This window comes from Esox lucius, chromosome 8 (assembly GCF_011004845.1).
Source record: "Esox lucius isolate fEsoLuc1 chromosome 8, fEsoLuc1.pri, whole genome shotgun sequence".
NCBI classification, from domain to species: domain Eukaryota; kingdom Metazoa; phylum Chordata; class Actinopteri; order Esociformes; family Esocidae; genus Esox; species Esox lucius.
This window is the reverse complement of record NC_047576.1, coordinates 25,085,342-25,112,388: the sequence shown is the minus strand read 5'-3', so window position 1 is coordinate 25,112,388 and position 27,047 is coordinate 25,085,342. Positions and strand designations below refer to the sequence as shown.

The window sequence follows — 27,047 nt, the reverse complement described above, 5'->3', positions numbered from 1 at the left end:
TGGTTCTGATTATACGTCTGTGTGTCCGACTGACTGACAGTGAGGAACACCAGCCGTGCCATCCAGACCTCGACAAGTATGTCCGGAATGCCAGTCGGGGGGGAGGACCGGGCGTTGGACTCATTGGCGCGCCATGGTGACCCCACATTTTTCTGCATGTGTACGTCTTTTTGTGCACATCTTCATGTTTGTTCGTACTTCTGTCAGCCTTCCTGTTTTCCTTCCGTTCTATATTCAGTCTCCCTCTGCAGATCAGCAATTGGATATTCCCTTTCTCAACCCGCCTCCCAGAAAATGAATTTGGATATTCCCTTTCTCAACCCGCCTCCCAGAAAATGAATTTGGATATTCCCTTTCTCAACCGGCCTCCCAGAAAATGAATTTGGATTTTCCCTTTCTCAACCGGCCTCCCGGAAATGAATTTGCGGTTGCTTCTGTCTGTGTTCCTGCGTGCTTGCGTATGTGTGTATATGGTTCAGTGTGTGTGTACATGTACCAAGCGCTTGCCTTAGCAAACACGGGTGTGTGTGAATCCTGGATTGATAAGAGTGTTATGAAAGCCTCCACTCTACAGTCTCCCTATGGTCCTACCAGAAACACATTGTTGTTGTACGGCTGGCTGGATACTGCTGTCCTCTTTGCCGTCTCTCTGTCCACACGTCAACAGGAGGCTGTTAGTTAATCTCCCTTAATCCTGATTGGAACTCCTAATGTGTGTGAAGGACTGTGTGAAGTGTGTGTCTGTGTTTGAGGGAGGGACAGGGAGGGTTGGGGAAAGGAAAAAGGAACCTTGGCACGTTGTTCTTGCAAGTCCCCAGCTCCTGGGAGAAATTTGTATGTGCGTAGCATCTCCGGTTTACTCTTCATAGCTTCATAGCGTCATGTTAATATGCAGACATACGGCATTACGCTAGATCTAAAGGACTAAAACAGACATACTGTCTCCATATTTTGTTGCTAATTAGCTTTTTGTTTATTAGTGTATTCAAAGTAGTAGCTTCAAAATAGCTTCTGATGTTTCTAGATAGTACGCACATTAAAGTATGGCTTTTTTCCCCTGACAGCTATGATATGTCACTATCATGAATGATTGAGTGTTATGAAGGAAAGGGCTCCACACAGGCTACAAGCTCTTCCGTAGTAATGCCATTTAGTGTGGTGGGCATGTGTGTGTGGGTGTGTGTGTTCTCCCTGGTTGGTAAACAGAGAAGGCTTTGTGGGACTGGGAGGCAGTCTGTCTCGCTGTTGTGTTGAGTTAGAAGTCCTAAAAGGCACCCTTCTCCCTGTATAGTGCACTACTTTTGACCAGAGCTGATATGCCCTTGTTGATATTAGTGTTCTACGTAGGGACAATGGTTGCATTAGGTAGGCAGCCTGTGTCTTTAGGTAATGGTTAAGGAAATGTAATCAGCTGGGCATGTTAGTGGCGTTTAGGCCTGTCACAGCCTATTAGACCTCCATCCACATCATTACAGTCTTGAAGACACACAAACATAAAAACTCTCTCTCTCCCACACACGCACATACACACACACACAAAGATTTTACATTTGCAGGCACCCCAAACAGATTCAAACTATCTTTTCTGGTTACGCTAACCAAAAACAAAACATTATTTAAAGATGTTTTATTCTTCAGGCATTTGATGCTTCATTGGACAGAAAAGCGATGAAAGGTAGAGTGAGGACGCAACCAGATGAATAACCCACAGAACGGTACATATTGTGGTTTGAGGGTGACATTTGGTACGTTTTCAGTACAGCACAAAGGCTTATCATCAACCGTTAATTTGAGTTAATTTGGCAAAAGTTGCAACACTATTCCAGGAAGAATAGATAATGCCTGTTGAGAGCACAATATAACAAAGTACAATATGCAAACATGGCACAGACATTGTTGTACATATTGCTATGTTGGCATGGTTAAGCTAAATATCTGATTAGCTGCTTGCTAAATTGGGGAATGACAATGGCTATACACATTCAAATGAGAAGGGGAAGTGAAAATATAACAATCATATCATTGGATGTATTGAAATGAGATGACAACGTGACGTCAGGTCTTCCAAGCGAAACCAAAACTGAGTGATTCAGACTTAAGTCATGGATTTTCCAATAAGGCTCTGCAGACAGTGCAATGATATAGATTTTCCATACTTTGGTGTCAATAATTACTCCAGCCTTAATTCAAATCTGCATTAAATTCAGTAGAAGTGCAGATTTTGTATATACCCTCAAATGTTTCATCAACAAGTCTTTGTCCATCATTGTTCTGGTCTACCTAAAAGCAAAAATGCTGACAAACTGTAGATTTAAACAAAGCTGATCACTTCAACAATGCTTGTTTATCGATACCGCCACTCGGCACAGTGGAACTAGCTGTTCCCCGTTTTCATTACGACACATGCAAAGCCTCTTGTTTCAGCAGAATCGCCTAAAATGTTTCATTTCAGGTCAATCAGATGAATCCAATAGGCACTGAGCCTACTGGCGTGCAGCAGTGACCTGTAAAGAGCCTCCCGTAACCGTATGGTTATGAGCGTGTGTATTGTTACGGCACCCGCGGTATTACATCCCCACCAGCGGCGTTAGACTATTGGACCTCCAAATCGAACCCAAATCCCATCAGTAACTGCCTAACCCCTGTGCCCGGAATGTCCTTTATCCCTGTCAGACTCTACCGTTTTCCTTGTTTTATTATCCTTAGGAATCTAGTTTATTTTTGAATGAAAAACCCACGTGAACACAGCAACGCGGCAATGTCACAACCTCATCACTGCTCCCTGTGGCCACGCCGCATGGTCAAGCACACACACACACACACACATTATGTCGTCGTGGGAGCTCATTGACCCGCAATTTAAGCCACATGCAAATCTGACTTAGGGAAGGTTGTCTGATATGATGGGGGTGGGGGTTGGGGGGGGTGGGGGGGTGTTAGAGGAAGGATAGTTTCTGTTTTAATCCGTGTTGACATCCTCTCTAGGCTCCGCACACACACACACACACACACACACACACACACACACACACACACACACACTCAGTGACACATTGTGTTGTGTTCAGGTGCCCCCCCCACTCGCAGGCATTGGCCCGTTAGCGATCCATTTCCCTGATGCTGTTCGGCTGCTTTTTAGGCTTTAATGTGTGGGCATGTGTGTATTTGTGTGTGGCAGGAACATTTGTACCACATGTTTAGCTTTGGTAGTCCAGGGCGGCGGACTGGTCTTCTGAGATTCTGATTCAGATTTCGGAGGACAGTATCGATGCCACGAGAGTCCAAGCCATTTGTCGTCAACTGCACAAACAGCTGTGTGGGTCCGCCTTTGTGTCTAGGTGGCTGTACTGCACCTGTCTGCCACTAGCATTTGTTGTAATCAGCGTAAGGTTTTTGCCTGTGTGCTTATTGTTCGGGCGTCTCTCTGTGTGTGCAGGGATGTGTGGGTCCATGCCAGTGTCAGGGTCATGTCTTCCTCATGACAGCTGTCCTATAAGGATTAGTTGTCTATGCATCTGTAGTCTGCTGTCTTTGTGTGTGTGTGTGTGTGTGTGTGTGTGTGTGTGTGTGTGTTGTCGGCTTCCCCAGCAGGCCGGTGTTTAAGATCTCTGAGCTTCTTTCTGCACGCTCCTAACCCTGGTCTGACCTGCGTGTTTGAAAAACCTTTAACCCGTTACCCCAAGCCTGTACCCCCACCCCTCCCAACAGTGGCCCAACTCCCTCCTTGTCCTGCTGTTTGGAATTAGCATCTAGTCATCTTTACCTCACCATTTAACAGCCTCAAACTGTACGAAACAGGCCTGACTATGAAGCATAAAACACCATCCATAAACCAGGCCACCTTTACTCATAAAGCAATCTTAAATGTACTCAATAAAACATGCTACAGCGGTATAAATCACAGCCATTATATAATGTGACATACAGATGCCGCTGCTGGAAACACACACACACACACACACACACACACATTCAGCCTCACTTATCGTTGTCAGTAGGCTGTCTTGAGATTCTTTGAGATTGCCTTTGTGTGGCAACGCCGCGTGAGAGCTGGGTATCGTGCCTTAGTTAGCATGTGGTGTGTAAAGGAGTAACATGGCTGGATGCCTTGGCCTTGGCTAGGGCTGTTAAGACTATAAAAGCTTCGCTCCGCGTCCCAAACGGCACTCTATTCCCTATGTAGAACACTACTTTTGGCCGGGGGCAATAAAGACGTTGGCTCAGGTGAAATGTAGGGTACGTTATAGGAGACATGGTGCCATTTGGGATGGAGAAACACTGTTCTGCTGCATATTTGAATAGATTCATTAACACAGTAAGGGTTAGTTCATTATCAACACCACAGCTGTGTGTGTGTGTGTGTGCGTGCGCGTGTGTGTGTGTGTATCTGCTTCCAGACTCCCCGCCGGTGACACACAAAACAGAGGCGTGTGCAGATTGTGTATTTGTGATGCCTTGACGTGTGCCCTGTTCATTGGCAGAACTGCAGGTGATCAGACGCTTTCTCTTCTCATCGGCACCCCATAGACAGTCCTATATTAACGGAGCCTTTATTTAAACAGACACGACCGATATCGCCTGCTCCATGAACACCCCCAGATATCCCTGACGCCGGCCTTGCCGTTTTAGAACGCGCTGTACAGCGTTTCGGTGGCGCTGATGTGGTTTCCGCGACGCAGCGGGTGCACGGTACGCACGCCCCGCCTCCTCCCCGGCGTGTCTAAATGTAATGTAATCTTAGTCGAGTGCAGGCGGGCTGCGTGTGGAAACACACTGGCGCTGAAGCAGCGGGGACGGCGTGTCAACATGCCAGGCGATCCGCTGAAAGCCTGCCCTTCACGGGGGCTGTATGAAGCGTCATGACTCATCCCCGTGTCGTCTGCCTTCTCTTCCGTAAACCCATTAAGCCGTCCTGATGCATATGTGTAGTGCACTATTTCTGTCCAGGGCTCGACACACACACGCGCAAACACGCGCACACACAAACACACATGTAGCGTATGTTATTATTTTCAAGCAGGCGTGCAAATGGCCGGGCCTTAAACTGCGATAATGGCCCTCACAACAGGTGGCTGGGGAGCTGAAGGAGGCTGGCCGTTAAGTAGATCTCCTCTGGTCTCCTGTTGACTCGGATGTATATTCTGTGTGAGTGGGTGGATCTATTCATTAGGGCTCCTATTCAGCATCTTCACGTGGTAAATGCTGCAGGCTGGGAGTATACGAACATGGGGGTTGAAGCCAGTGTAGCCCAGCACATCCCGGTCCGCACACACTGTACTGACAACGCTCAGCAGAGAGGAGCTACGCAGGTTGTGTGTGTCTGTGTTGTTACGGTGTTTCATGCGTGTGTGATTCGCTACCTCAGGGGCCTGTTTGGGTGCCGCATCGCTTTTTTCAAGGCGTGGTCGATGGATTCGACAGGGTTTCCGTGGCGTTACGCTGTCGGAGGACCTGGTAGTGAATAATGGAGCCCCGGGCCCCTCCCCCGCACAATGCCTAGCCCCACGCCCTAAGGCAGAGAAAGGCATTGCATTCGTTCGCTAGGGGTTGTCAAGGGTGACCGGAGCAGCGCTAAGCAACCATCTCCTCTTGGCCAGAGTGTGTGTGTGTGTGTGTGTCCCAAACGGCACCCTATTCCTCCTGAATTGTACTAACCGGACTAGTGAAATAGTGCACATTAAGTAACCAGACCATGTGTTTTAACTTGAATCTTTTTGAAATAACAATATTAAGAAGGTCAGTGAAACCAGCTTTACAACTGGAGCTACTTGTATGTGGTTTCTGAGTGGTAGGTCATCTGAGTGCTTGGTCGTGGAGACCAGGGCGGCGTTAGGCAACGAGACACCGACACGAACTGACAAAAACTCACTTACAGCCTCTGAATGTGTGTGTTTGTGGGTTTTAATTGGCCTGTTGTGGTAATGTGGAGGTTACAAGGCTTGACTGAGCCAGAGTTAGTGACAGGTGAGAGAAAGGGGGATGGGGGGAGGTATTGGGGGGCTCTTACAGACGCTGAGGTCATCCCTGTCATCCACTGTCACTCTAAAACACACAGACAGACCTCTAAACACACACAAGCCTCTACAGTGCGGTCAGCTCTTGTGTCTGTGGTCAGAATGTGAAGGGCTTGTAGAGCGAAACAGGAAAAAAAATTACACTGTGGGTTTTTGAATTCATAAGGACAGATTATTACAATGTAATACTGTTTATTTGTGTGTGTGTGTGTGTTTGAGAGAGAGAATGAATGAACAGATTGATTCTACTATCGGTAAGTTTCCCAGGTTTCAGGTCTGGGTACTGTCAGGACACTCACAATACAACATTATCACCATAAACATGGATACCATCTACTTGATATACAGTTCATATGTTTAGATACTGTATCTATTTATAACAATATTGTTTGACGTAATGTGTATTGCTATTTCTACGATTCTATTTTATTTTGATTCAATGTTCCAAACCGTTTGTCTCATCATATGTCTTGTTACTGAGAGATAGGAGATAGCCATGAGAATACAATTTCAGTCAGTCATTGAAAAGAAAGTGCCCAAAAAATATTATTGAAAACAAGCAAGCTACATATGAATTTAAATCTTGTTTAATCAAAAACAATATCGCCACAGTGTCAAAAATAGGCTATGACTGAAGCCAAATCGATTTTTCCACATTCGCTATAATCTTCACAGTGGAAAAAGTTCCTTGAAACTCCTTTATGCTATACCATTAGACCATGTCAGTCATTCTGTTAGACAAAACCACTCAGGCACATTCCACACCCACACACACCAGTTCAGTCATGCGCACGTACACACTCACGGTCCAGTGACTGAAGCATCAGACAACACACACGCACACATAGCATCTTGTCCAGCACGGGCCATGTCAGGTTCCTGACCAACACCAGATGTACCTCATTAGACCCTGACCAACGAGTGCCAACAAAATGTCACTGGGCAGAAGGCCCGTCTGCAACAAATGAAACCGATTGGCTGTGTTAGGTCCAGCCATATATGGTATGTAACGGCTTCATCCACGACCACGTGGAACAACAGACACACTCGTTTCCATGTTGGAACATTCGTGTGCTGAATCATTCAGATGGATCCGCTGTGGCTCATTAGTGAAGCCATAGATAAGACAGGAACATGTATGGTGATCCGTAATGGGGAGCCAGTCGCTTAGGAAACAAATAGAGAAAGATGTGCGGCTATGGCCCTGACCGGCTGGAGCGGCTCTGTCTGTCGACTGGTTAAAACCAACCAATCAGCCGTGAGCTCCGGTCTAATCCTTGCTAAGACCCCACCTGCTGCTGTCCTCCAGGCACTCACTGTGTGTCCATTTACATGTGCGTGTTTGCATGTGTTTTCAATGTAATTATTTTTGTCTGGTCAGGCCTTGTACAAACACGCACACACACACACACACACACACACATCTGCTCCACCAACTCTGTGGGGGAGGGTCTGACTCGTTTTCTTCACCCCAGTAAAACAAAATCAATTTATCCCTCGGTCCTTTCCTCCCTTTATTCATCCATCTTTCCCTCCATCCCTCCCTCCCTTCATCCCTCCCTCCATTCCTTCCTCCAACCAGCCGTTCCCTATCCATTCCTCCCATCCATTCCTCCTTTTGCCCCTTCTCCTGACTGAACCTCCGGGACAGAGGGTTGATTGTGTGCAAGTATTATTTCAGACTTTTTTGTTTCTCTCTCTTTCTCTTTCCATCCCTGTCATCTTCCATCTGTCTTCCTCCTCTCTCTCTCTCTCTTTCTCTCTCTCTCTCTTCTTCTTTCCTTGTCACCCCTCTTTTTCTCTTTCCATGGCTATTTATACAAGTGTGAAGTTATTCTCATCACCTCTCACACACACATGCACAATAACAGAAATAAGTTTGGGTGTGATGGTGTTAGTGCGTGTGCAATAGTGTGACTGTGTACCTGTGTGTGGGTGTGTGTGACAGTGTGTGTACACTCATCAGGTGCAGCAAACAGCGCCTGGTTCACAGATACTCACCCAACAACATGTCAGATAGGTGTTAATGTGTCACATGAATCCTCTTCTGGATCTTTAACTGATGCAAACCACAGGGTCATTAGATGCTGTTTTAGGCATAACAGGCGTGTCTGTTCATGTTTTATCGGCCTGTGTGTATGTATGTGTATGTGTGTGTATGTATGTGTGTGTGTGCGTGTGTGTGTGCGTGTGTGGTTGTTTGAGGGGAGAGGCAGGTAGGAGGGATACTACAGAATGGAGGGGGAGATGAGGAGAGGAGGAAGAGAGGTCTGTGGGAGGGGCAGGGGGATGGAGGAGATGAGGAGAGGAGTAAGAAAGGTCTGTGGGAGGGGCAGGGGGATGGAGGAGAGGAGGAAGAGAGGTCTGTGGGAGGGGCAGGGGGATGGAGGAGATGAGGAGAGGAGTAAGAGAGGTCTGTGGGAGGGGCAGGGGGATGGAGGAGATGAGGAGAGGAGTAAGAGAGGTCTGTGGGAGGGGCAGGGGGATGGAGGAGAGGAGGAAGAGAGGTCTGTGGGAGGGGCAGGGGGATGGAGGAGAGGAGGAGAGGAGGAAGAGAGGTCTGTGGGAGGGGCAGGGGGATGGAGGAGAGGAGGAAGGAATGGTGTGTTAGTAGGGGAAAGAAGGGTGAAACAGGAAGAATGTACATTACCTGTGTTTTCAGCACTCTGCTGTGTTCATTTACGTCCAATCCTCTGTGCTGTATACGCTGACGGCATGCTTTCTCTGGACTGAGTGTACAACCATAGGGCCCTGAGTTGTGTTCTACTTGTTATTAGTCCTTGCTGTCAGGTTGTGTATTGATGTGATCACTATCCCCTCACTGATTTTAATCACTATGTGGACTATTGACTGGGCGAACTGATGTCTATACAGCCCCCCAAAACACACAGTCACACCAACTCACACATGTTGGTTTTACTATCAAAGTGAGGACCGTCAATTAAGTACCTTTAAAAAAAAATGTACCCTAACTTTACCCTAAACTTAACCTCAATAACCTAACTATAAAGTCAAAACCTATCTCATAATGCCTAATCTTAGGGCTCCTGACTAACAACTTCATATGTTACATATGTTTAGTTGCCAATCATTGCCCGCCAAAAAAATTCTTATTTAATATTTGGCATATCTTTTTATTCTAAATAAAACTGAATTCAGTAATTTCCTTAGATTGTATGTTTAGACCTCTGTTCCTTACATCTAAGATTAAGCCCATGACATTAGGAAATCACTGTTTTTTGTTAAACTCTATTATGCCTACACCTATATAGCACTTTTTTACTGCTATTTTATCAGGTACGTATACCAAGAACACATTACTTACAGTCAAGTCCTTAATAGAGAACATTATATATGTTTTGCATTAGATTTGTATTGGGTTGATTTTGCTATTATAATGTTACATCTTAGTAAATACCTCAACGACGCCGATAATGACTAGTGATTAGAGATTCAGCTATTTGTACTGAATCGGATCTTTGAGTCATCCAGTGAAAAGCACAATTATGTCACTGATTTCATTCATTTGAGTCAGTAATGCAGAGAGCACCCCGTGACCCACTGCCAGTGAACAATTAACTAAAAGCCATGATTCTACATACAGGCCTCTTCTTCAGAATAAGGATTTACTGCTGGCATGCTTTAGACTTTTACAGGGTTCAAATAGGGTACGGGGGTAACTACTAAGCATACAGTAAATAGTATTTCTTAATGAATTAAAAAACGACAGTAGGCCTAGTTGCAGCTTTAAAACAATTAGATTACTTTTCTAACAGAAGAGCGGGTGATGAGCACAAAGACAACGAACTGCAGAGATTTTGTTGTTTACACATTCATTAATCTTAGTCAGTAGGCATGGAGGCGAAGCAACTTGATCCGCTGTGTAGCCTATGTTCTATTTTCTCAGCTATGTTGCCAATAAACCAAGCACAGGTTGTTTCTTTAGCATGTGTCGGATAGAGGGGAGCAAATTTTTTTTTGTACAACAAGCTCTGATTTGAACTTTAAATGGCATTTTATAGGCTTATTGAATTCCGCGCAAACAGCTGCTGTTGTAGTTACTCCCTCGTCGAGAGGAAAGATGAGTGGGAGGGAGACAGAGCTGATTATCTCACCTTTCACAGAAGTAAAGTTAAGTCTTTGCTTAATATGTTCCCGACCTGCAAAATAATAGTTCTGAAAGGCAAGCCAACCCCCAGTAGAAAAATTGCTTTTATTCCATCGGTTGAGTGATTCATATGCAGGACTCTAGATAAAGCTTCTAAGTCAAAGTGAGGACTGTCTAAATCATTTTCGTTCTTTTTGTCTGTTGTAGTGAGGACCAAGATACTGAAACAGGAACACACACTTCACATACCTGATTTGGGACCCACAAATCAAATGTACAAAATAGAAAGGACAAATGTTTAAGGTCTGTGTATGTGAGGACCCCCAGGGACACACACACAGAAACAAACACTGTCACACAAACAAACATACAGCCCTACTAAACACAATTCTGTCCTAGTTCTTCCGCTGTAGATGATGCATGTTGTAGGACAGGAGAGGATAGGTTGCAGCTAGTGTTTAGCTTCAGCACAATGTAGCTTTCAGCTCATTTCTCTGGATGATTCATGAGCATTTACTCAGCCCTGCCTGAGATGCATGTCCCTCCACAGAGAGATACAGTCGATATAAAAAGTCTACACACCCCTGTTAAAAGGCCAGGTTTTTGTGATGTAAAAGAATGAGACAAAGATAAATCATGTATTTTTCCACCTATAATGTGACCTATAACATGAACAATTCAATTGAAAACTGTAATCTTTGAGGGGAATTTTTTTTTAACTCACAATAACCCGGTTGCATAAGTGTGCACACCCTTAAAAAAATACTTTGTTGAAGCACCTTTTGATTTTATTACAACACTCAGTCTTTTTGGGTAAGAGTCTATTAGCATGGCACATCTTGATGTGGCAATATTTGCCCACACTTACTTTGCAAAAGTGCTCCAAATCTGTCAAATTGCGAGGACATCTCCTGTGCACAGCCCTCTTCAGATCATCCTACAGATGTTCAATTGGATTCAGGTCTGGGCTCTGGCTGGGCCATTCCAAAACGTTAATCTTCTTCTGGTGAATCCATGCTTTTGTGGATTTGGATGTGTTCTTTGGGTCGTTGTCATGCTGAAAGGTGATCTTTCTCTTCATCTTCAGCTTTCTAACGGATGCATGAAGGTTTTGTGCCAAAATTGCCAGGTATTTGGAACTGACTAACGCCCCGGTTCCAGCTGAAGAAAAACAGCCCCAAAGCATGATGCTGCCACCACCATGCTTCACTGTGGGTATGGTGTTCTTTGGGCGATGTGAGGTGTTGTTTTTGTGCCAAACATACTTTTTGGAATTATGGCCTTGTGCGTTTGGGGTAACTTCAGCCGGGCTTGGATGTTTTTCTTTGTAAGAAAAGGCTTCTGTCTTGCCACCCTACCCTATAGCCCATTCATATGAAGAATACGGGAGATTGTTGTCACATGTAGCACACAGCCAGTACTTGCCAGAAATTCCTGCAGTTCCTTTAATGTTGCTGTAGGCCTCTTGGAAGCCTCCCTGACCAGTTTTCTTCTCTTCTTTTCATGAATTTTGGAGGGATGTCCAGTTCTTGGTAATGTCAATGTGGTGCCATATTTTCTCAACTCGATGATGACTGTCTTCACTGTGTTCCATGGTATATCTAATGCATTGGAAATTATTTTGTACCCTTCTCCTGACTGATATCTTTCAACAATGAGATCCCTCTGATGCTTTGGTTGCTCTCTGCGGACCATGGCCTTTGCTCTGAGATGCAACTAAGAAAATGTCAGGAAAATCCTACTAGAACAGCTGAACTTTATTTGTTATTAATCAGAGTCACTTTAAATGATGGCAGGTGTGTAATTACTTCTATTTACCATTTGAATGTTTGAATGTGATTAATTAATTCTGAACACAGCCACATCCCCAGTTATAAGAGAGTGTGCACACTTGTGCAACCAGGTTATTGTAAGGTTTTTATTTTTCATTTTTCCCTGTGAATGGCAAATTTCAGTTTGTTTTTCAATTGAATTGTTCACATTATAGGTCACATTCTTTTACACCACAAAAACCTTCCATTTTAACAGGGGTGTGTATACTTTTTATAGCTACTGTGCTCACTGTAATGTGTATGTGTTTTTTTAGGTCACACAGCAGGCCAAACACAAATCTCCTGTGACTGAAAGACACATCTTTTAGTATGCTTTACACTCTCCCTCCATCGCGCCACACCCACATATACAAATGTGGGCTCCTCTTTTCACTCTACCTCCCTGTCTTACCATGGTTAGCTCTCTCTGACCTCTGCAAAGTTACCCTCCTCAAGGGTTTGGGGGTAGTAATGTAGTAATGTTTGACATTTTCATGCTGACTGACTTGTTCTTCTTCAATGTGTGGTCTCTAAATAACAAAACAGACAGAGTCATAACTGAGTATACCAAACACCACACCGCAGATTGTATAGTGAATGAAAAACTAGCGATGGGTCTAGTTATTCAAACACTACTAAACAGTGGTGGTATTTGTAAACCAAAATTGTTAAAATCTCAAGTTTGACCGCATTTTAGCATTCCGTGGGCAACAATAGTAATAGAAAGAAATTATGATAAAACTGCTGCGCCGCAGTTGCTAACACCAAAAACATGTTGACACAAGCTAAAATCACGTATACAAGCAGCCTTTAACATCAGTCTAATCAGGTAAAAAAAAAAATGACAAGAGCAATGAGTGTGTAACAATAGTTAGGTCCTACAAATGAGAATAATGGGTTTCAGAAACTTCTAAGGTGCTTAACGAATATTCCTTTCCAACCCATTTCAGCAAATAGATTGTAGACTTCCCACAATATATGATTGTGGAACAATGGCTGTGTTATGTGTATTATTTGAGATTGTGCTCTCACCAGACATATATTCTTTCTCGATTTGATCTTTTGGCAAACTAAAAACTGCAATATGTACGACTGGTTTCTTTTTGGGTTCGGACCCTGCTAGGGAGTTTTTCCTAACCACGGTGCATCCATTTCTGGTTATTTTCTCTTAGAGGTTTCTTGGCAGGGTATCTGTATAAACACTATGTGACAACAGCTGATGTTAAAAGTACTTTATGAAATAATTTTGATTTGTTTGATATAATCAGGTCTAAAGAAATTCTGAAATCATGAGTGAGACGACCAAATATATATATAGATTATTTTTTTGTGAATCTGCGGGTCTGCAGAAACGGGGGGGTGGGGGGGGGGGGGGTGCTCATCTCTGATATACAGTAAGCCTTTATTGCTAAGGTTATAAGGAGAATGATTGTTACTTGGAGATTACATTTTATGAGAAGTATCAGTCATGTAACAGTTGCGCCAGTGTAGTCCTGGGAGCTGTTTTAATATCATGCTGGTCTCTCCCCCTCTCTCCCCCCTCTCCCCCCTCTCCCCGTGCAGTTAAGTTTGACGACTGCGGCATGGGCCCGGTGCTGTTGGAGGTGAGAGGCGGTAAGGACTTCAGACTGGGAGGTGATGGTGTGGTGTATACCCGGCATGCCCTCCGTCTGGCCCACGGGAAAAGAGCCTTCCTGGTGGTGAAGGCAAAGGATCCGAAGACCAAGGAGGAGTGGCAAACGCGCGTTCACCTCCGGCGGACACCCCGACCGACGGCAGAACTGACGCACCACAAACAAGTAGGGATTTTATATAATATATATATATATATATTTTTTTTTTTATGCTTTAATTTAACAGACACTTTTGTCCACAGCAATTTAGAGAAGCTGTACGTTTACACTGTGTAAGTGTGGTTAGTTCCGGAAAACTGCAAATAATAATGTTGTCATTTCGGAGACATTCTCATCCAGAGCGACTTGATAATAGGGAGTGCTTGGATGTAAACACTTTATTTGGGAATCGAACCGGCAGCCCCCATTGCAAGCAACCGGCATCAAAACTGAGACACAAGGCTTGTAGTCCATGACCACTCCCCGGCCCGAAGGATGGACAAAGGAACAATGAAGCCCTGTTGATGAAGTAGCTCTATAGTGATGGGCAGTGTTGAGGGATGAGCAGTTCATCAATTATCCATCAGCAGTACATAAACCACCACCCAGTCCATTTAACCAGCACTCCGACTTATCCATGCAGATTAATTAATGTTACATTAACTAGGAGCATGTCAAAACTCATAGCCTACTCTGTTGGTCTTTCACGGCCAGTGAAGTACTAATCACCACGGGAACAAGCCCACGCTCAATACAGTATAGGCCCCATCCCAAACACCACCCTATTCCCTATAGTGCACCACTTCAATCCAGGATATGGTTCCTTAGTAGTGCCCTGCATAGGTTATAGGTGGCCGGTTGGGACCGATCCTTAGCATCTGGTGCTGCTGCCTGCTGTGTGTGAAGCAACCAATAAATCAATGAAGAGGTCTCCTCTGAATGAGGAGACATTAAAGAGGTACTGCATGAACCCACTCCCATCATCCTGTAAACATTTCCCCAGAAATAGAGCAGTGCCATATGCTTGGTGTCTGTTGGAGTATCTCAGCCTTCGGTGGGAGCAGGGAAAACGGTGCGAGGAAAGAAAAAGCTGTCTGAAACACAAGCACTTCCAGAACTGTGAATTAAAGCTATGAAATGTAACAAGTAGAGTGTTAAGCAGCTATTAGTCAGCTAGCTCTCTCAAGAGATGGATGGATCCAAATACAAGAAGAGAGTGCGGGTTTGGAGTGAGTAGAAAAAATAAGATGGATGGAGAAGTGGGGAGGAAGAGATTCCAGTGAGAAAAAAAATCTAATTATGTAAAAGAAGGCTTGACAGAAGCTGAGAACTTGAGTACAGAGATGAGATGGCGCATATTAGAGTGACTGTGTCACAACGCATGCATTTATAGGCTGTAGATACTTTGGAGGGGACCCCTTTGGCCATACTCACACATTCACACACACATATATGCACACAAAGCCATGGCTAGACATTGATCAGGTCCTCAGTAATGAAAGCATTAATCCAGCTCTGTGGATTGAGGTCATAAATACTCAGAGTCACCAGGCCGGAACCCATACAAACCTACTGGACATAAACAGCTTCAGCTCTGGAAGCACATCCTGGGATTGATTCTGTGTGTGTGTGTGGGGGTGTGGGGGGGGGGGGGTGTGGGGGGGGGGGGGGGGCTGTGGATTCCCGGAGGCGTAGTGGAGAGATTGAGGGAAATTGTGAACGTGGATGTTTGGTGTTTTTTTCTGGTTTGTGTGTGTGCTTGTCTTTATCTGCGTGACCTGTGTTTAACCTTCGATGTTATCTGGTCCCAGCAGGTGAACTCCAGCTCCGCAGCTGTGACTCAGCAGGGGCGGGAGATTGTGTTTCCGTGGCGCAGTGTGGTTGTCGGGGGCGATGGATCTCTGCGGAGGGTGAAAAGGGACTGGGTCATCCCTCCCATCAACGTCCCAGAGAACTCACGAGGACAGTTCCCAGAGGAGCTAGTCAGGGTATGACACATAGACACGCATAGATGCGCACTCACATACACACACAGATACACGCACAGTTGGGACACATTTCCCACACATTTCCCAGTGGGGCTTATCAAGGACAACAAACACACTGTCACACAAAGTCTGTCAATTGGCAGCTAGCTCACATGGTTGTATAGAGAGTGTGTCTACAGTGTGTGTGTGTCTCTACAGTGTGTGTGTGTGTGTGTGTGTGGGGGGGGGGTTATCCAGTGTCTATAGGACTCACTCGTTCCTTCTAACACCATCTGCTGATTTGGTGTTTGTATTCTGGTGGGCAGCCTCAGGAGAATCAGGGGGTTAGTGGTAGAATGGTAGTATGGATTTCCACAGGTTTTATTAAGGCTGTTTCTAGCCTGTGTCTGTGCAGCCTATTGAAGGGTGTTGAGGGGAGCTTAAGATGTGCTTCTAGCTGTGTCTAAAGTGGAAATATCGCTTTCTCTCTCCTCCCCCCCTCTCTCTCTCTCCTCCTCTGTGTCTCTGGCCCTCCTGTTAGATCCGGTCGGACCGTGATAAGAACCGTCTCCTGCGCTACAGTGTGACCGGGCCGGGCGCTGATCAGCCTCCAACCGGAATATTCATCATCAACCCCATCTCCGGTCAACTCTCTGTGACAAAACCCCTTGACCGCGAAGACATTGCCAACTTCCATGTAGGTTTTCAGCTCATAGAATTAGAGTGAGAAGAATGACATCCCCATTCCGGTCAGTTACGCTTGGCTGAGTATTCTTTGTAGGTCTATGTGAAATGCCATACAGAGTGAATTGGGTAGGAAACTTCAGTCGGAGAATGTAAACTTTGATCTCGTATACTTGTATGCGTGAGTAGCTCTGACTCTGATCCGCACGCAGGGCATTTGCATGAAGGGTGGGTCTTCATGAATATTCATGCGGCGTGATGTAGTTGTCAGAGTCATGGATGCTTCGCCATGAATATTCATGAGCGGTTGCCGTGGCAGTACTGGAGACAGGGAATAGGAAGCAGCACAGCCAGTGGAGCAGCTATGTATGAGACCGGCTACAGCTGGTCGCTACTCTAACGGTAGAGCGACGTGGCCGCTCCTCCTCCGTGGATTGTGGTAGGCCTCTCCACCTCTCTGCGATGGCTTTTCTCTGACAGGGTTTTCTCTCTTAGAGAGGCTTGAGGAGAGCAGCACTTACGGGTCCCTAGAGTCATCATAGACAGGACAAGTGTACGCTAACCTCCGAGTCAATGGCCAATCCCTGTACTCCACACCCATCCCCCATCACTACCCTGGGTGGCTCTGAGGTGTAAGTAATGTGCTGAAAACTACACCTATCACCAAGGCCCATGAGAAGGTATTATCATAGCGCTTGAACATACTTATATAGCATCATGTCAGATCCATGTGGGAGACCAGGAAACGTCTCGAGCTATATCTTTCGGGAAAACTCTCAAATATTAGAAAGAGGACAGCCTCTTGAATCCAGTCCGACGACCGGACTGGCATTCCGGTTAAACCGGCTTCAGAATGCCATCTGATAACCCTGCATTGGTTTTCTCGGGGACCTGGAGGCTGCAGTTGTTCGTCCATCAGAGGTCCATGTCTAGCCTTAACCATCCACCACCATCTGTGTCCTGTAGCTGCGAGCCCATGCTGTGGACCTGAATGGAAACCAGGTAGAGAATCCCATCGACATCGTCATCAACGTCATAGACATGAACGACAACAGGCCAGAGTTCACACACACTGTGTACAATGGGTCAGTGCCAGAGGGATCCAAACCAGGTAACAACACAGTCACGGGCACACAAACAGTCCATTTGGGTGGGAGGTTTTTAGTTGACCGCTTGTTTTCCGTTTCCAGGGTCCTTTGTTATGACCGTGACATCAGTGGACAAGGATGACCCGAAGACGGCCAATGGGATGCTCCGATACAAGATTCTATCTCAGAACCCAGAGAGCCCTTCCTCCAACATGTTCACCATCAACAACAAGACAGGAGACATCATCACGGTGGCTGCGGGGCTTGACCGAGAGGTAGCTGTGTGTGTGTGTGTGTGTGTGTGAGAGAGAGAGAGAGAGCGAGAGTGTGTCTATAATGCTAACTGTCTGATTAGATTTGTTGTAATCTGAGCCTTTTGTTTTCCTTCTTCCAGAAAGTTTCTCAGTACAAGTTGATCATCCAGGCGACTGACATGGAGGGGAACCCCACCTATGGACTGTCTAACACAGCTACAGCTATCATTAGAGTCACTGACGTCAATGACAACCCTCCCGAGTTTACCTCTGACACGGTGAGTTACTGACTAGCCTTGTCGAAAATGGAACATCCTGTTAAAGTTAAGTTGTGCGGCCAATTACAACTTGTTTGGCTAATACAATGGTCTCCAGTCAATCTCAGCTTGATTTTGGAGGTGTAGTGATCTCCTACAGGCTTTCTACGGTATGAAGATCTGTCATGAAAAGGCATGCATCATTAGTTCCAGTGCCTTAGGCAAAACTTGAATTCGCCTGTGTTTTTATCTTTAAATATTCAGTGGGAGATTGGCCGATAGACTTGCTGATACATTTGAAAGAGGACAGAGCTTGTTCCAGTTCTGTTCTACTAACACGTATGGACCCACAATTAAGTTATTTTTAATCAATTAAAATAACTTAATTGATTATCTGACTGATTCCTCTGAATAGAGGTGTAGCAACTTGGAGCTAGTGACAGACATTCAGAGAGACAGACAGTCAGTTGACATATACACACAGGAACGATATTTCGGTGAACAACGTTGGATGTCTTCAATTGCGCATGACAAATCTTTCTCATATTACCGAGCATGATTGTTCTCCTTTCACTGTCAGTTCTACGGAGAGGTTCAGGAGAACCGCGTCACAGTGATTGTAGCCAACCTGACGGTCACAGATAAGGACCAGCCACACACGGCTGCCTGGAACACAGTTTACCGGATCACGGCCGGAGACCCAACTGGACGCTTCTCCATCCCCACCGACCCCACCACCAACGAGGGACTGGTCACTGTGGTCAAGGTAGAACATCCCACCATCGACAGCACGCGCGTCCCACTGGCCCGCAGACACATTCCGCCCGGGATTTCGGCACGAATACATTTCGGGAGCGCGTAAATGCAACTTTCCTAACCACTGCGCAAACTTGTTCTAACGGGGTGTGTCTCCTCAGCCAGTAGACTACGAGCTCACCCGCTCCTACATGTTGACGGTGCTGGCGGAGAACCAGGTTCCCCTGGCGCGCGGTATCCACCTGCCACGCCAGTCCACCGCCACCGTGTCTGTACGCATCACCGACGTCAACGAGAGCCCAGAGTTCTCCCCCAACCCTAAAGGGCTCAAACTGGAGGAGGGGCTACCAGCCGGGTCGCTGCTAACCACCTTCACAGCCCAGGACCCAGACAGATACATGCAGCAGAACATACGGTACAGAAACCAGAGGGGGTTGACTGGGACAGAGGGAGGGGGCTTGTTTCAAGTGCATCGTGTGGTGTCATGTTGCTTGTTGTGATGGTGTTCTCTAATCCCTCATTGGTTGGTTTCCAGCTACTCCAAGCTGTTTGACCCTGCTAATTGGCTGGAGATAGACCCTGTAAACGGGCGGATCTCCACCATCGCTGTGCTGGACAGAGAGTCTCCCTACGTGAAGAATAATCTCTATAACGTCACCTTCATGGCCTCGGACAACGGTTAGTGCCGTGTGTGTGTGTGTGTGTGGGCCTACATTGTTTTTAGTGCTTACTCTTTAGATTTGGTGACGGGTATTCTTGCAAAGGAGCGCTTAGGGCTAAACTTTACTGCTACATTTATATTATTCAGCTACTATTCATTCAGTTGTGAAGCACTTTCTCAGTGCTCCTAAAATCCTTTTATTGTCTGAGCCACACACAAAAGTCAAAGAAAATCTCAGACACAATGTTAGTACTACTACTACGTGAATACACATGAATACACAGCTAGTGCTCCCATTCTCTACAAACTCTCTTACCCTGTCACATAACTACACACACACACACACACACGAACACGCATACATACAGTACCAGTCAAAACTATGGACACACCTACCCATTCAAGTGAAGGGGTCGGTGTGTCCAAACATTTGACAGGTACTGTACATACAACCACACACAGAGCCCCTGCTGTTTCTTAACAAGGTTCTGACAGAGCTCTTCATTGTGCGCCTGCCAGATACACACGCACATGCGCGCGCACACACACACACACACACACACACGCCAGCACAGAGCCAGACTATCTGGGCCTCAGACATCCTACCTAACATACTGATTTTTTGAACTGGTTCTGTCACTCCCCCTGCTGGTGTGTCAGATCACCTCATAGCTGTTGATGGAGTGTGGGTGTTGTTTGGGTGTTGCTGAATGGTTCGGGTGTGACATAATCCATCCTGTTTGTTTTGTGTGCAGCAATGTCCCTATAAGGGTTGTTATCGCACTAGTAGAGTTGAGGGGGGAGAAAAAGCAAGCAGACTTTTGCAATCCTGGTTCCTGATATTTGTTATCATATTAAACAGCTTTCCGTTGAGTCATTTTGGGTGAGCGAGGGGTCTCCTCTTTGCCTCTCTCACTGGTCTCCGCTTTTTGGCCTCCCTCTCAGGCGTCCCCCCAGCCAGCGGTACCGGCACGTTGCAGATGTACTTGTTGGACATAAACGACAACGCTCCTCGTGTCTTCCCTCCGGAGGTGGAGATGTGCGAGAAGCCCGAGCCCAACGGCATCAACATCACCGCCAACGACCCCGACTTGACCCCTAACGCCGGCCCCTTCGCCTTCGAACTGGCCAACCGGCCTGCGGACGCGCGGCGGAACTGGACCCTGTCGCATCTAAACGGTTAGCCTTTTTGTCCGCGTTTCGTCTCCGCCGCTTCTCTCCGCTATCGCTCTCGCTCAGGTCGGTATGAAAAAGAAACGCTCGGCCTGAGAAAAGGAACCTCTTTTTCCCCGTCTCTCTTTCTCTCCATCTCTGTCCTTCTGTACGTCCTTTGGCCCGGCCCATCACTCTAACCCCACTCCCCGTCACATCCCGTCGTCCGCCTTCCGATACCTTCCGGTCTAACCCCTCCTCCTCCTCCAGGTGAATATGCTCAGATGAGGTTACGGATAGGCTTCCTGGAGAGCGGCGTCTACGAGGTTCCCATCATCATCACGGACTCGGGCAACCTGCCCATGTCCAACACGTCCTACCTGCGGGTGAAGGTGTGCCAGTGCGACCACCACGGGGACTGTGTGGACATGGAGCGCATCATGGCTGCCGGGCTGGGAACGGGAGCCATCATCGCCATCCTCCTCTGTATCATCATACTGCTGGGTGAGGGCGGTCGTACATCCACAGACAGTCCCGTCCCCCAATAGCAGAGCACAGACACTGTGTTTTATCGCTCCGCTATGAAGACGTAATCTGCGTAAACGTTTGGCCTCCACCCACGTCTCCCCGCAGACAGCAGCTACTGTAGATTACATTAGATTACAGTGGCTACATTAAAAGCTATCTGTAAATCTGCCTAACCTGACTGCTCCTTTTGGGGTTCAAGCACCACTAAGTACCCACCCCCCCACCCTTTTTTTTTAATACAACCCTCTACGCAACTTGGTTAAATCTGCCCACAGTCTTACCCAGTCTACCCACTGCATTACCGGTTACTGTACCCATCAACGTCCTCACAGTCAGACTCTGAAATCCCAGCAGATTATCTGGATCAAACCAGGAAATCGCTGATCAAGCTCCTGTCAAGCTTAAAACATGCAAGAGAAATATGGCTGAAAGAAAACTGATAAAACTGAAGCATGTTGTTTCTTTTATGGCTTTATACCCCCCCCCCCCCCCACACACACGTATATCTCCCTCCTTCTCCCTCCCTCATTCCCTCTCTCTCTGAGTGTTCTTGATTGATAGGGGAGTACAGTGTAAACGTGGCCATTGATGCGAGGCACACTGGTGCTGAAGTAAGCTCTTTATACCGATCAAATGAAATGGTTGTGAAATACTAATTACACCCTCCCCTTCTCCCTGCCCCCTCCCCATTCTCCCTCACCCACCCCCCGCTCGCTCTCTTTCTCCCTCAACATCTCTTCCTTCCTTCCCTCCACTGCTCTATCTCTCTCCCCCTCTAGTGATGGTGTTGCTGTTTGTGATGTGGATGAAGAGGAGGGACAAGGAGCGCCAGGCCAAGCAGCTCCTCATCGACCCGGAGGACGACGTCCGGGACAACATACTGAAGTACGATGAGGAGGGAGGAGGAGAGGAGGACCAGGTAGACATTAAAAGCGCTCCCATTATCATCACGACAGGGACCGTGGCTGCGGATTCATCCGCCGAGGGCTAAGAGGAGAGGCAGGAGGTCAGGGCTGGGTGGGGGTGGGGGGGTGGGGGTGATTTACAGTGGACAGGAGAGAGGGATTGTACCCACCCTGTCGACAAACTAAACGCCTGTAAAACTGGGGGAGCTGGAGGAGCTAGCCAACCAGTCATTGGATATTAATGGACCTCTGAGAGGCCACGATAAACATTAAGAGAGGCCATCTTTCACTAAATGGATGAGGCTCCCTTCCGTCCCGCTGTTTGTGGAAATTGTCACGTCTGGGAATCAGCCGTGCTGAGGAAACGAACTGTTGGGAGAGTGGAGTGGCTAGTCCCCCCTGATCAGGCCTCCTGCTGTGGAACAGATTAGTCTGTCTGTCTGGGCCGGTGAGTGGAGGAGCCAGGCCAGTGACCAGTACAGCCACACACTCTGTCTCTCTGTTGCTAAATGCTCACTGTCCTACACTGACGCCAGCTGCAGAGGGAACTTCCCACAGGGCCCTGTTCAAAAGAAGTGCACTACTGTTTAGGGAATCTAGGTGCCATTTGGGAAGCAAAAAAATCCTTAGCAGTTCTGAGGCTAACAGCACTTTGTTCTTGGTCGTGTGCTGACTTACTGTCGCTGCTAACGACTACACAGGCCTGACCTGGAATAAATCCAGACACAAAGGAATGTACACGGACTCACACGACTCCTGCATCGTGAGTCTCTTTTCTGGTACTTAACAGTAGGGTGTTGATGGCCACATGGTCTTCATTCACATTCTGCTAACAACGGCACCACCTCTTTCATAGAACATTCCAGACTCCGAGACTGCCAAAGCACAGCCTCTCCAATGACACACACCCACTCTTCCCATTACAGTCAAGGTTTGAAAGGGATAATAACATTTTGGCAGCTTTTTGTGTAAGTTACCCAGTGTGGATGGTGAGCGGTAACAAAGCATAGCTACCTCCTGGCTACCTGGCTGGTGGTAGAGAGGGCTGTGCTAAATCCCAAATCACACCCTAATACCTATGAGCCCTTGTCAACAATGGTGCACAATAAAGGATATAGAGTGCCATTGGGAACTCACTTTGCACATCTCCTATGTCTGGGATATAACAATAAAGCATAGCCGAGTGACAAAGCCCTCCGTCTATTTCCTCTCCTCTTCTCTGTCCATCATATTATGGTGGCATTCACAGCTGTCCCCTGAAAGAGCTTCATTGGTTAGCTATTACAGTGAACACAGCCCAAGGTTGTTACATGCCCGGCCTTTATTGTGCCTAAAAACGCTCTTGTAGTCGATTCCTCCTGGAGATAGATGCTTCATTGTGTGTTTTCGGACGATTCCTCCTGGAGATAGATGCTTCATCATGTGTTTTCGGACGATTCCACAACGAGCCTGACACACCCCAATAGGGGAAAGATCAGGGCCCATACCTCTTTACCTTTCATCTCCACTCTTCCAACCCCCTCGACCCATACAGAATCTCCCCCTTTCTCTGTTCCTTTATCTCTTCCTCTTCCCGCTTTCTCTCTTTCTCTTGTTCCCTCTTCCGTTTCGTTTCCCCCCCATCACTCCCCCGCTCTCCCTGTAGCTCAGTCTTTTGGCATACGGTGATGTTGGTATGGGACCGAGTAGCCCGTGTTCTGAGAGCAGTTCCACGTGCGACAAGGTTCCACGGTGTCATCTCCCTGAGTTTTGTTCACGTAGCATACGCCGCTTATTAGCATTTTGGTCATAGCAACGGCGCCACTGGGTCTTACGTGGTAACAACCCCCGATGGCCTCCCGTGGTAATGATGAAGTAATGACTTCTGCATGGTATCTCTGTGTTTAATTAAACATGTTAATAATCCCTCACTCCCTCCCTGCCCCCCCCCCAGGACTACGACCTCAGCCAGTTGCAGCAGCCCGATGCGTTGGAGCCGGAGATGGTGAAGGTGGGTGTCAGGCGTATGGATGAGAGACCCCTTCACCAGGACCACCTGTATCCTCTCCGCTCTGCTGCGCCCCACCCTGGAGACATAGGAGACTTCATCCACGAGGTAGCCATAGAGAGGGCTCGGGGGGGTTAAACCGGATGATGTTGTATTAGCGTGAAAAAATTATTGTATGTATTCACTGCTGTAAATTGGTCTAGATGAGCCTCTACTTAATGTCAAATGTATTGTAATTGTGTGTGCGTGACACCGGGAAAGGGGACCTTGTCTTTTTATTTAGTTCTTAATTGGCTTTGCTAACAGTGCAGATTAGTGTGGTACATACATGGGCTGGCCCGGCGGGCTAATTGAAGGTAAATCCATAGACGTCCATTAATCCCAGAGAAAGACTGGCTTTAGGCTCCAACTCCTGTCGGCTCTACAGCGGAATCAATCTCAGCTTGTCTGCTGAGGTGCTTGATGTGAAAGGAGCGGCAGGTAGCCTAGAGATTAGAGAAACTGACTAGGAACCTGAAAGGTTGCTCTGTCAAATCCCCAAGCTGGCATGGTGAAAAATGTGTTGTTCTGTCCCCCAAAAAAAAAAAGTAATCCTAATTGCTTCCCACATTGACTTACAACAGAAGCCAGTTCTTGGTTGGAACTTAAAACTTAAAATGTACCCTATTGCTAATGTTTCTGTTGAATCTATTAAGATTAGAACAAGTCTTGGCCATGGGTTGATTCAGATGCTTTCTTTCCAGTTGAAGGCATCGTGTGTGATGAGTGTGATGTGTGTATGTCTGTGTGCCACCGGGTTATGCAGGAAGGATAGAGCCGTCTGCCAAACACAGCTCTGAATAATGAAGCGAGCTGTCAGACGTGGCGAGCTGATCTAGACAGCTTAATCTAGCAGACACGACAAGGCGATGCTTCTTCCGCTGCCTGACTCCTCCTTAAGTCAATCAAATGATAGCGACAGTTGGGGGTATGACATACAGAGATCCTTAGTCTACAAAGAGTGACATATCCCCAAAACATGTCTAGAGTCCCAGCTTATCAGATTTGTAATGCATGTCCATAACAACAATTTAAGACAAAGTTATAACAATATTGTGATGATGTCTACGCTGTGGCGTATATATGTATGTGTGTGTGTGTGTGTGTGTGTGTGCAATACTGGTTGGTTATAAATATCTGTGCTGTGCTCAGTAATCTGCTGAATCTCCTCAGAGAGACAGACCCAGCATCTGTCCAGCCTGACCTAAATCCTCCTCTCTTCTCTCCTCCCGCCATAATCCTTCCTTTTCCTCTGCTCACTATGCTCTCCGGATCCCTCTATCTCTCTTATCCACTATCTCTTTCAACCTATATCTTTCTCTACGCTCCGTTTCTCTCTCCCGCCAATGTTTGCTTTTTCTCTGTCTTTTACTTGTTTGTCTCTCGTCACGCTCCTTGATTTTCTCTCTACCCCTCTTGCTCTCTGATTCTGATTTTTCCTATACATACACTCCCTCCCTCCCTCTTTCCTGCCTAGGGTCTGAAAGCAGCGGATAATGACCCAACGGCGCCTCCTTATGACAGCCTGCTGGTGTTTGACTACGAGGGCAGTGGCTCTACCGCCGGCTCTCTCAGCTCCCTTCACTCCTCCTCTTCTGGTGGTGATCAGGACTACGACTACCTCAGCGACTGGGGCCCACGCTTCCGCAAGCTGGCTGACCTCTATGGAGGAGGAGACGACTAGAAGCCCCCGTGCTAGGGTCTGAGTGGGGTTAGGGAAGGGGCAAGAGGTGGATGGGATAGGGGACGTAGGGGCGGGGGAATCAGTGGCACTTTTTAAAATCATGGGACCTGGAAGGATTGTTGGTGGTAAAGAGACATCTATTTTGCCTGATCGGACTGGAAAGAGGAATAACAACAGCATGACGTATGTTGGAGTGGCAACTGCTAGCCTAGCCTATTAGCCCATATGCTAGGGATTGCTAAAACTCAGAAGAGAATGCAGTGACTGCTAGTCTAGCCTGCTAGCATGCAGGCTAACTCAGATTAGCATGGAGTGTTAGCCATCATGCTAATGGTCGCTAGTATGTCCAATACATTTGGGTGGCAACTGCTAGCCTTATCTGTTAACATACAAACTGAGGCTAGCAGAGCACACATGCCTAGGATGCACATTGCTCAGATGGAAACCATGGGAGGAAACCCGGCGGTTCACTGGTTGTTTAAGGATGAGAGAGCCTGGGCGCTCTCTTAGCAGTTTGCAATGATAAAGACGCTCAGTTACACTTGAATCTCACGGTACAGAAGCACTGGGATAAAACGTGCCTTTTTGTACATTCTTTGGATTCTGTTTTAGTATTCTGTTCATATCATGACTTGCAGGGATATCCGGCTGTAAGAGAGCAGACGTTTAAAATGAGGAACACGGGCTTGAACATGTGTGCAGTGTGTGAATGTGTGTGTTCATGTTACACCTCACTGCCAGAGTGTGTACGTCATCGTCATTGCCATGGAGATGAACAGGATGAACGCTTCCCACTGAGAGAAGACATGTACAGTAAACGCTACTCTGTAGATACACTAGTTTCCCTGTTTTTCTTTGTTTTGTTTATATGCTTTTTTTCATATTGTAACTTAAGCAGCTGGTTGCTAAATAAAAGGAGTCTCCTCTCCTACATTTTGTAGCAGACATATTGTTTTGTTACTCTGAGGTTTGGTTGGTGGATTTGACTGAAACCAAAGTGGGGGTTATTATCATTTTAATTCAGTTAATTCAGGATGTTAACTGATATTTTAATTCAGGAAGTGAATTAATGTCCCAATTAAGGAAGTAAAACAAAATTCCAGTTAAAATGTTCCTCAATGCTTGTGTGTAACAATTTTTTTTTTACTGGAACGTTAATTTGCTTCCTGAGTTTAACAGAATTAAATAGAAATTGACCCCAACTCTGACTAAACCAAGATGATGGTGATGACGATGAAGTTGTTGATTCTGTCCATTTATATGCCTTAGTGTTGGTACTCTGGTACTCTTTGCTGATTGGCTACTCACTGTAAACACAAATATGTACAGATTGTATTTTATTTTCTGTTGTTCTTTTTGAGCTTGACCTCTAAAAGAAATATTACAATACAGAACCTTGTATATGTATAATTTAGACTACAGATTAAACGTTTTTTGCATGTTTTTATCTTTTCATTATACATAAAGGTATTTTCCCAATCTTTGCAAAAACATACACACATTCAGAGGACACAAAGACATACGGGGAGAAACACTCCT

The 27,047-nt window shown here is 46.4% G+C and overlaps 1 protein-coding gene across 2 annotated transcripts in view; it reads left to right on the top strand.

Annotated features, from left to right (window-relative positions):
• The window catches only part of cdh2 (cadherin 2, type 1, N-cadherin (neuronal)), a 36,113-nt gene extending 9,160 nt beyond the window's left edge, over positions 1-26,953 (top strand). The window contains exons 3-16 of one of the 2 annotated variants that reach the window (XM_020049360.2): positions 13,497-13,732; positions 15,361-15,534; positions 16,055-16,210; positions 17,164-17,308; positions 17,388-17,560; positions 17,680-17,817; positions 18,377-18,562; positions 18,714-18,967; positions 19,088-19,230; positions 20,159-20,392; positions 20,636-20,869; positions 21,673-21,812; positions 23,732-23,893; positions 25,302-26,953. In XM_020049360.2, the coding sequence (XP_019904919.2) occupies positions 13,497-13,732; positions 15,361-15,534; positions 16,055-16,210; positions 17,164-17,308; positions 17,388-17,560; positions 17,680-17,817; positions 18,377-18,562; positions 18,714-18,967; positions 19,088-19,230; positions 20,159-20,392; positions 20,636-20,869; positions 21,673-21,812; positions 23,732-23,893; positions 25,302-25,508 (2,582 nt within the window). In that variant the 3' untranslated portion in view covers positions 25,509-26,953. Of the gene's footprint in view, positions 1-13,496; positions 13,733-15,357; positions 15,535-16,054; positions 16,211-17,163; positions 17,309-17,387; positions 17,561-17,679; positions 17,818-18,376; positions 18,563-18,713; positions 18,968-19,087; positions 19,231-20,158; positions 20,393-20,635; positions 20,870-21,672; positions 21,813-23,731; positions 23,894-25,301 lie in introns of both variants that reach the window. The other variant, XM_010872316.3, reaches the window with a different exon arrangement.
• The last annotated feature ends 94 nt before the right edge of the window (positions 26,954-27,047 follow it).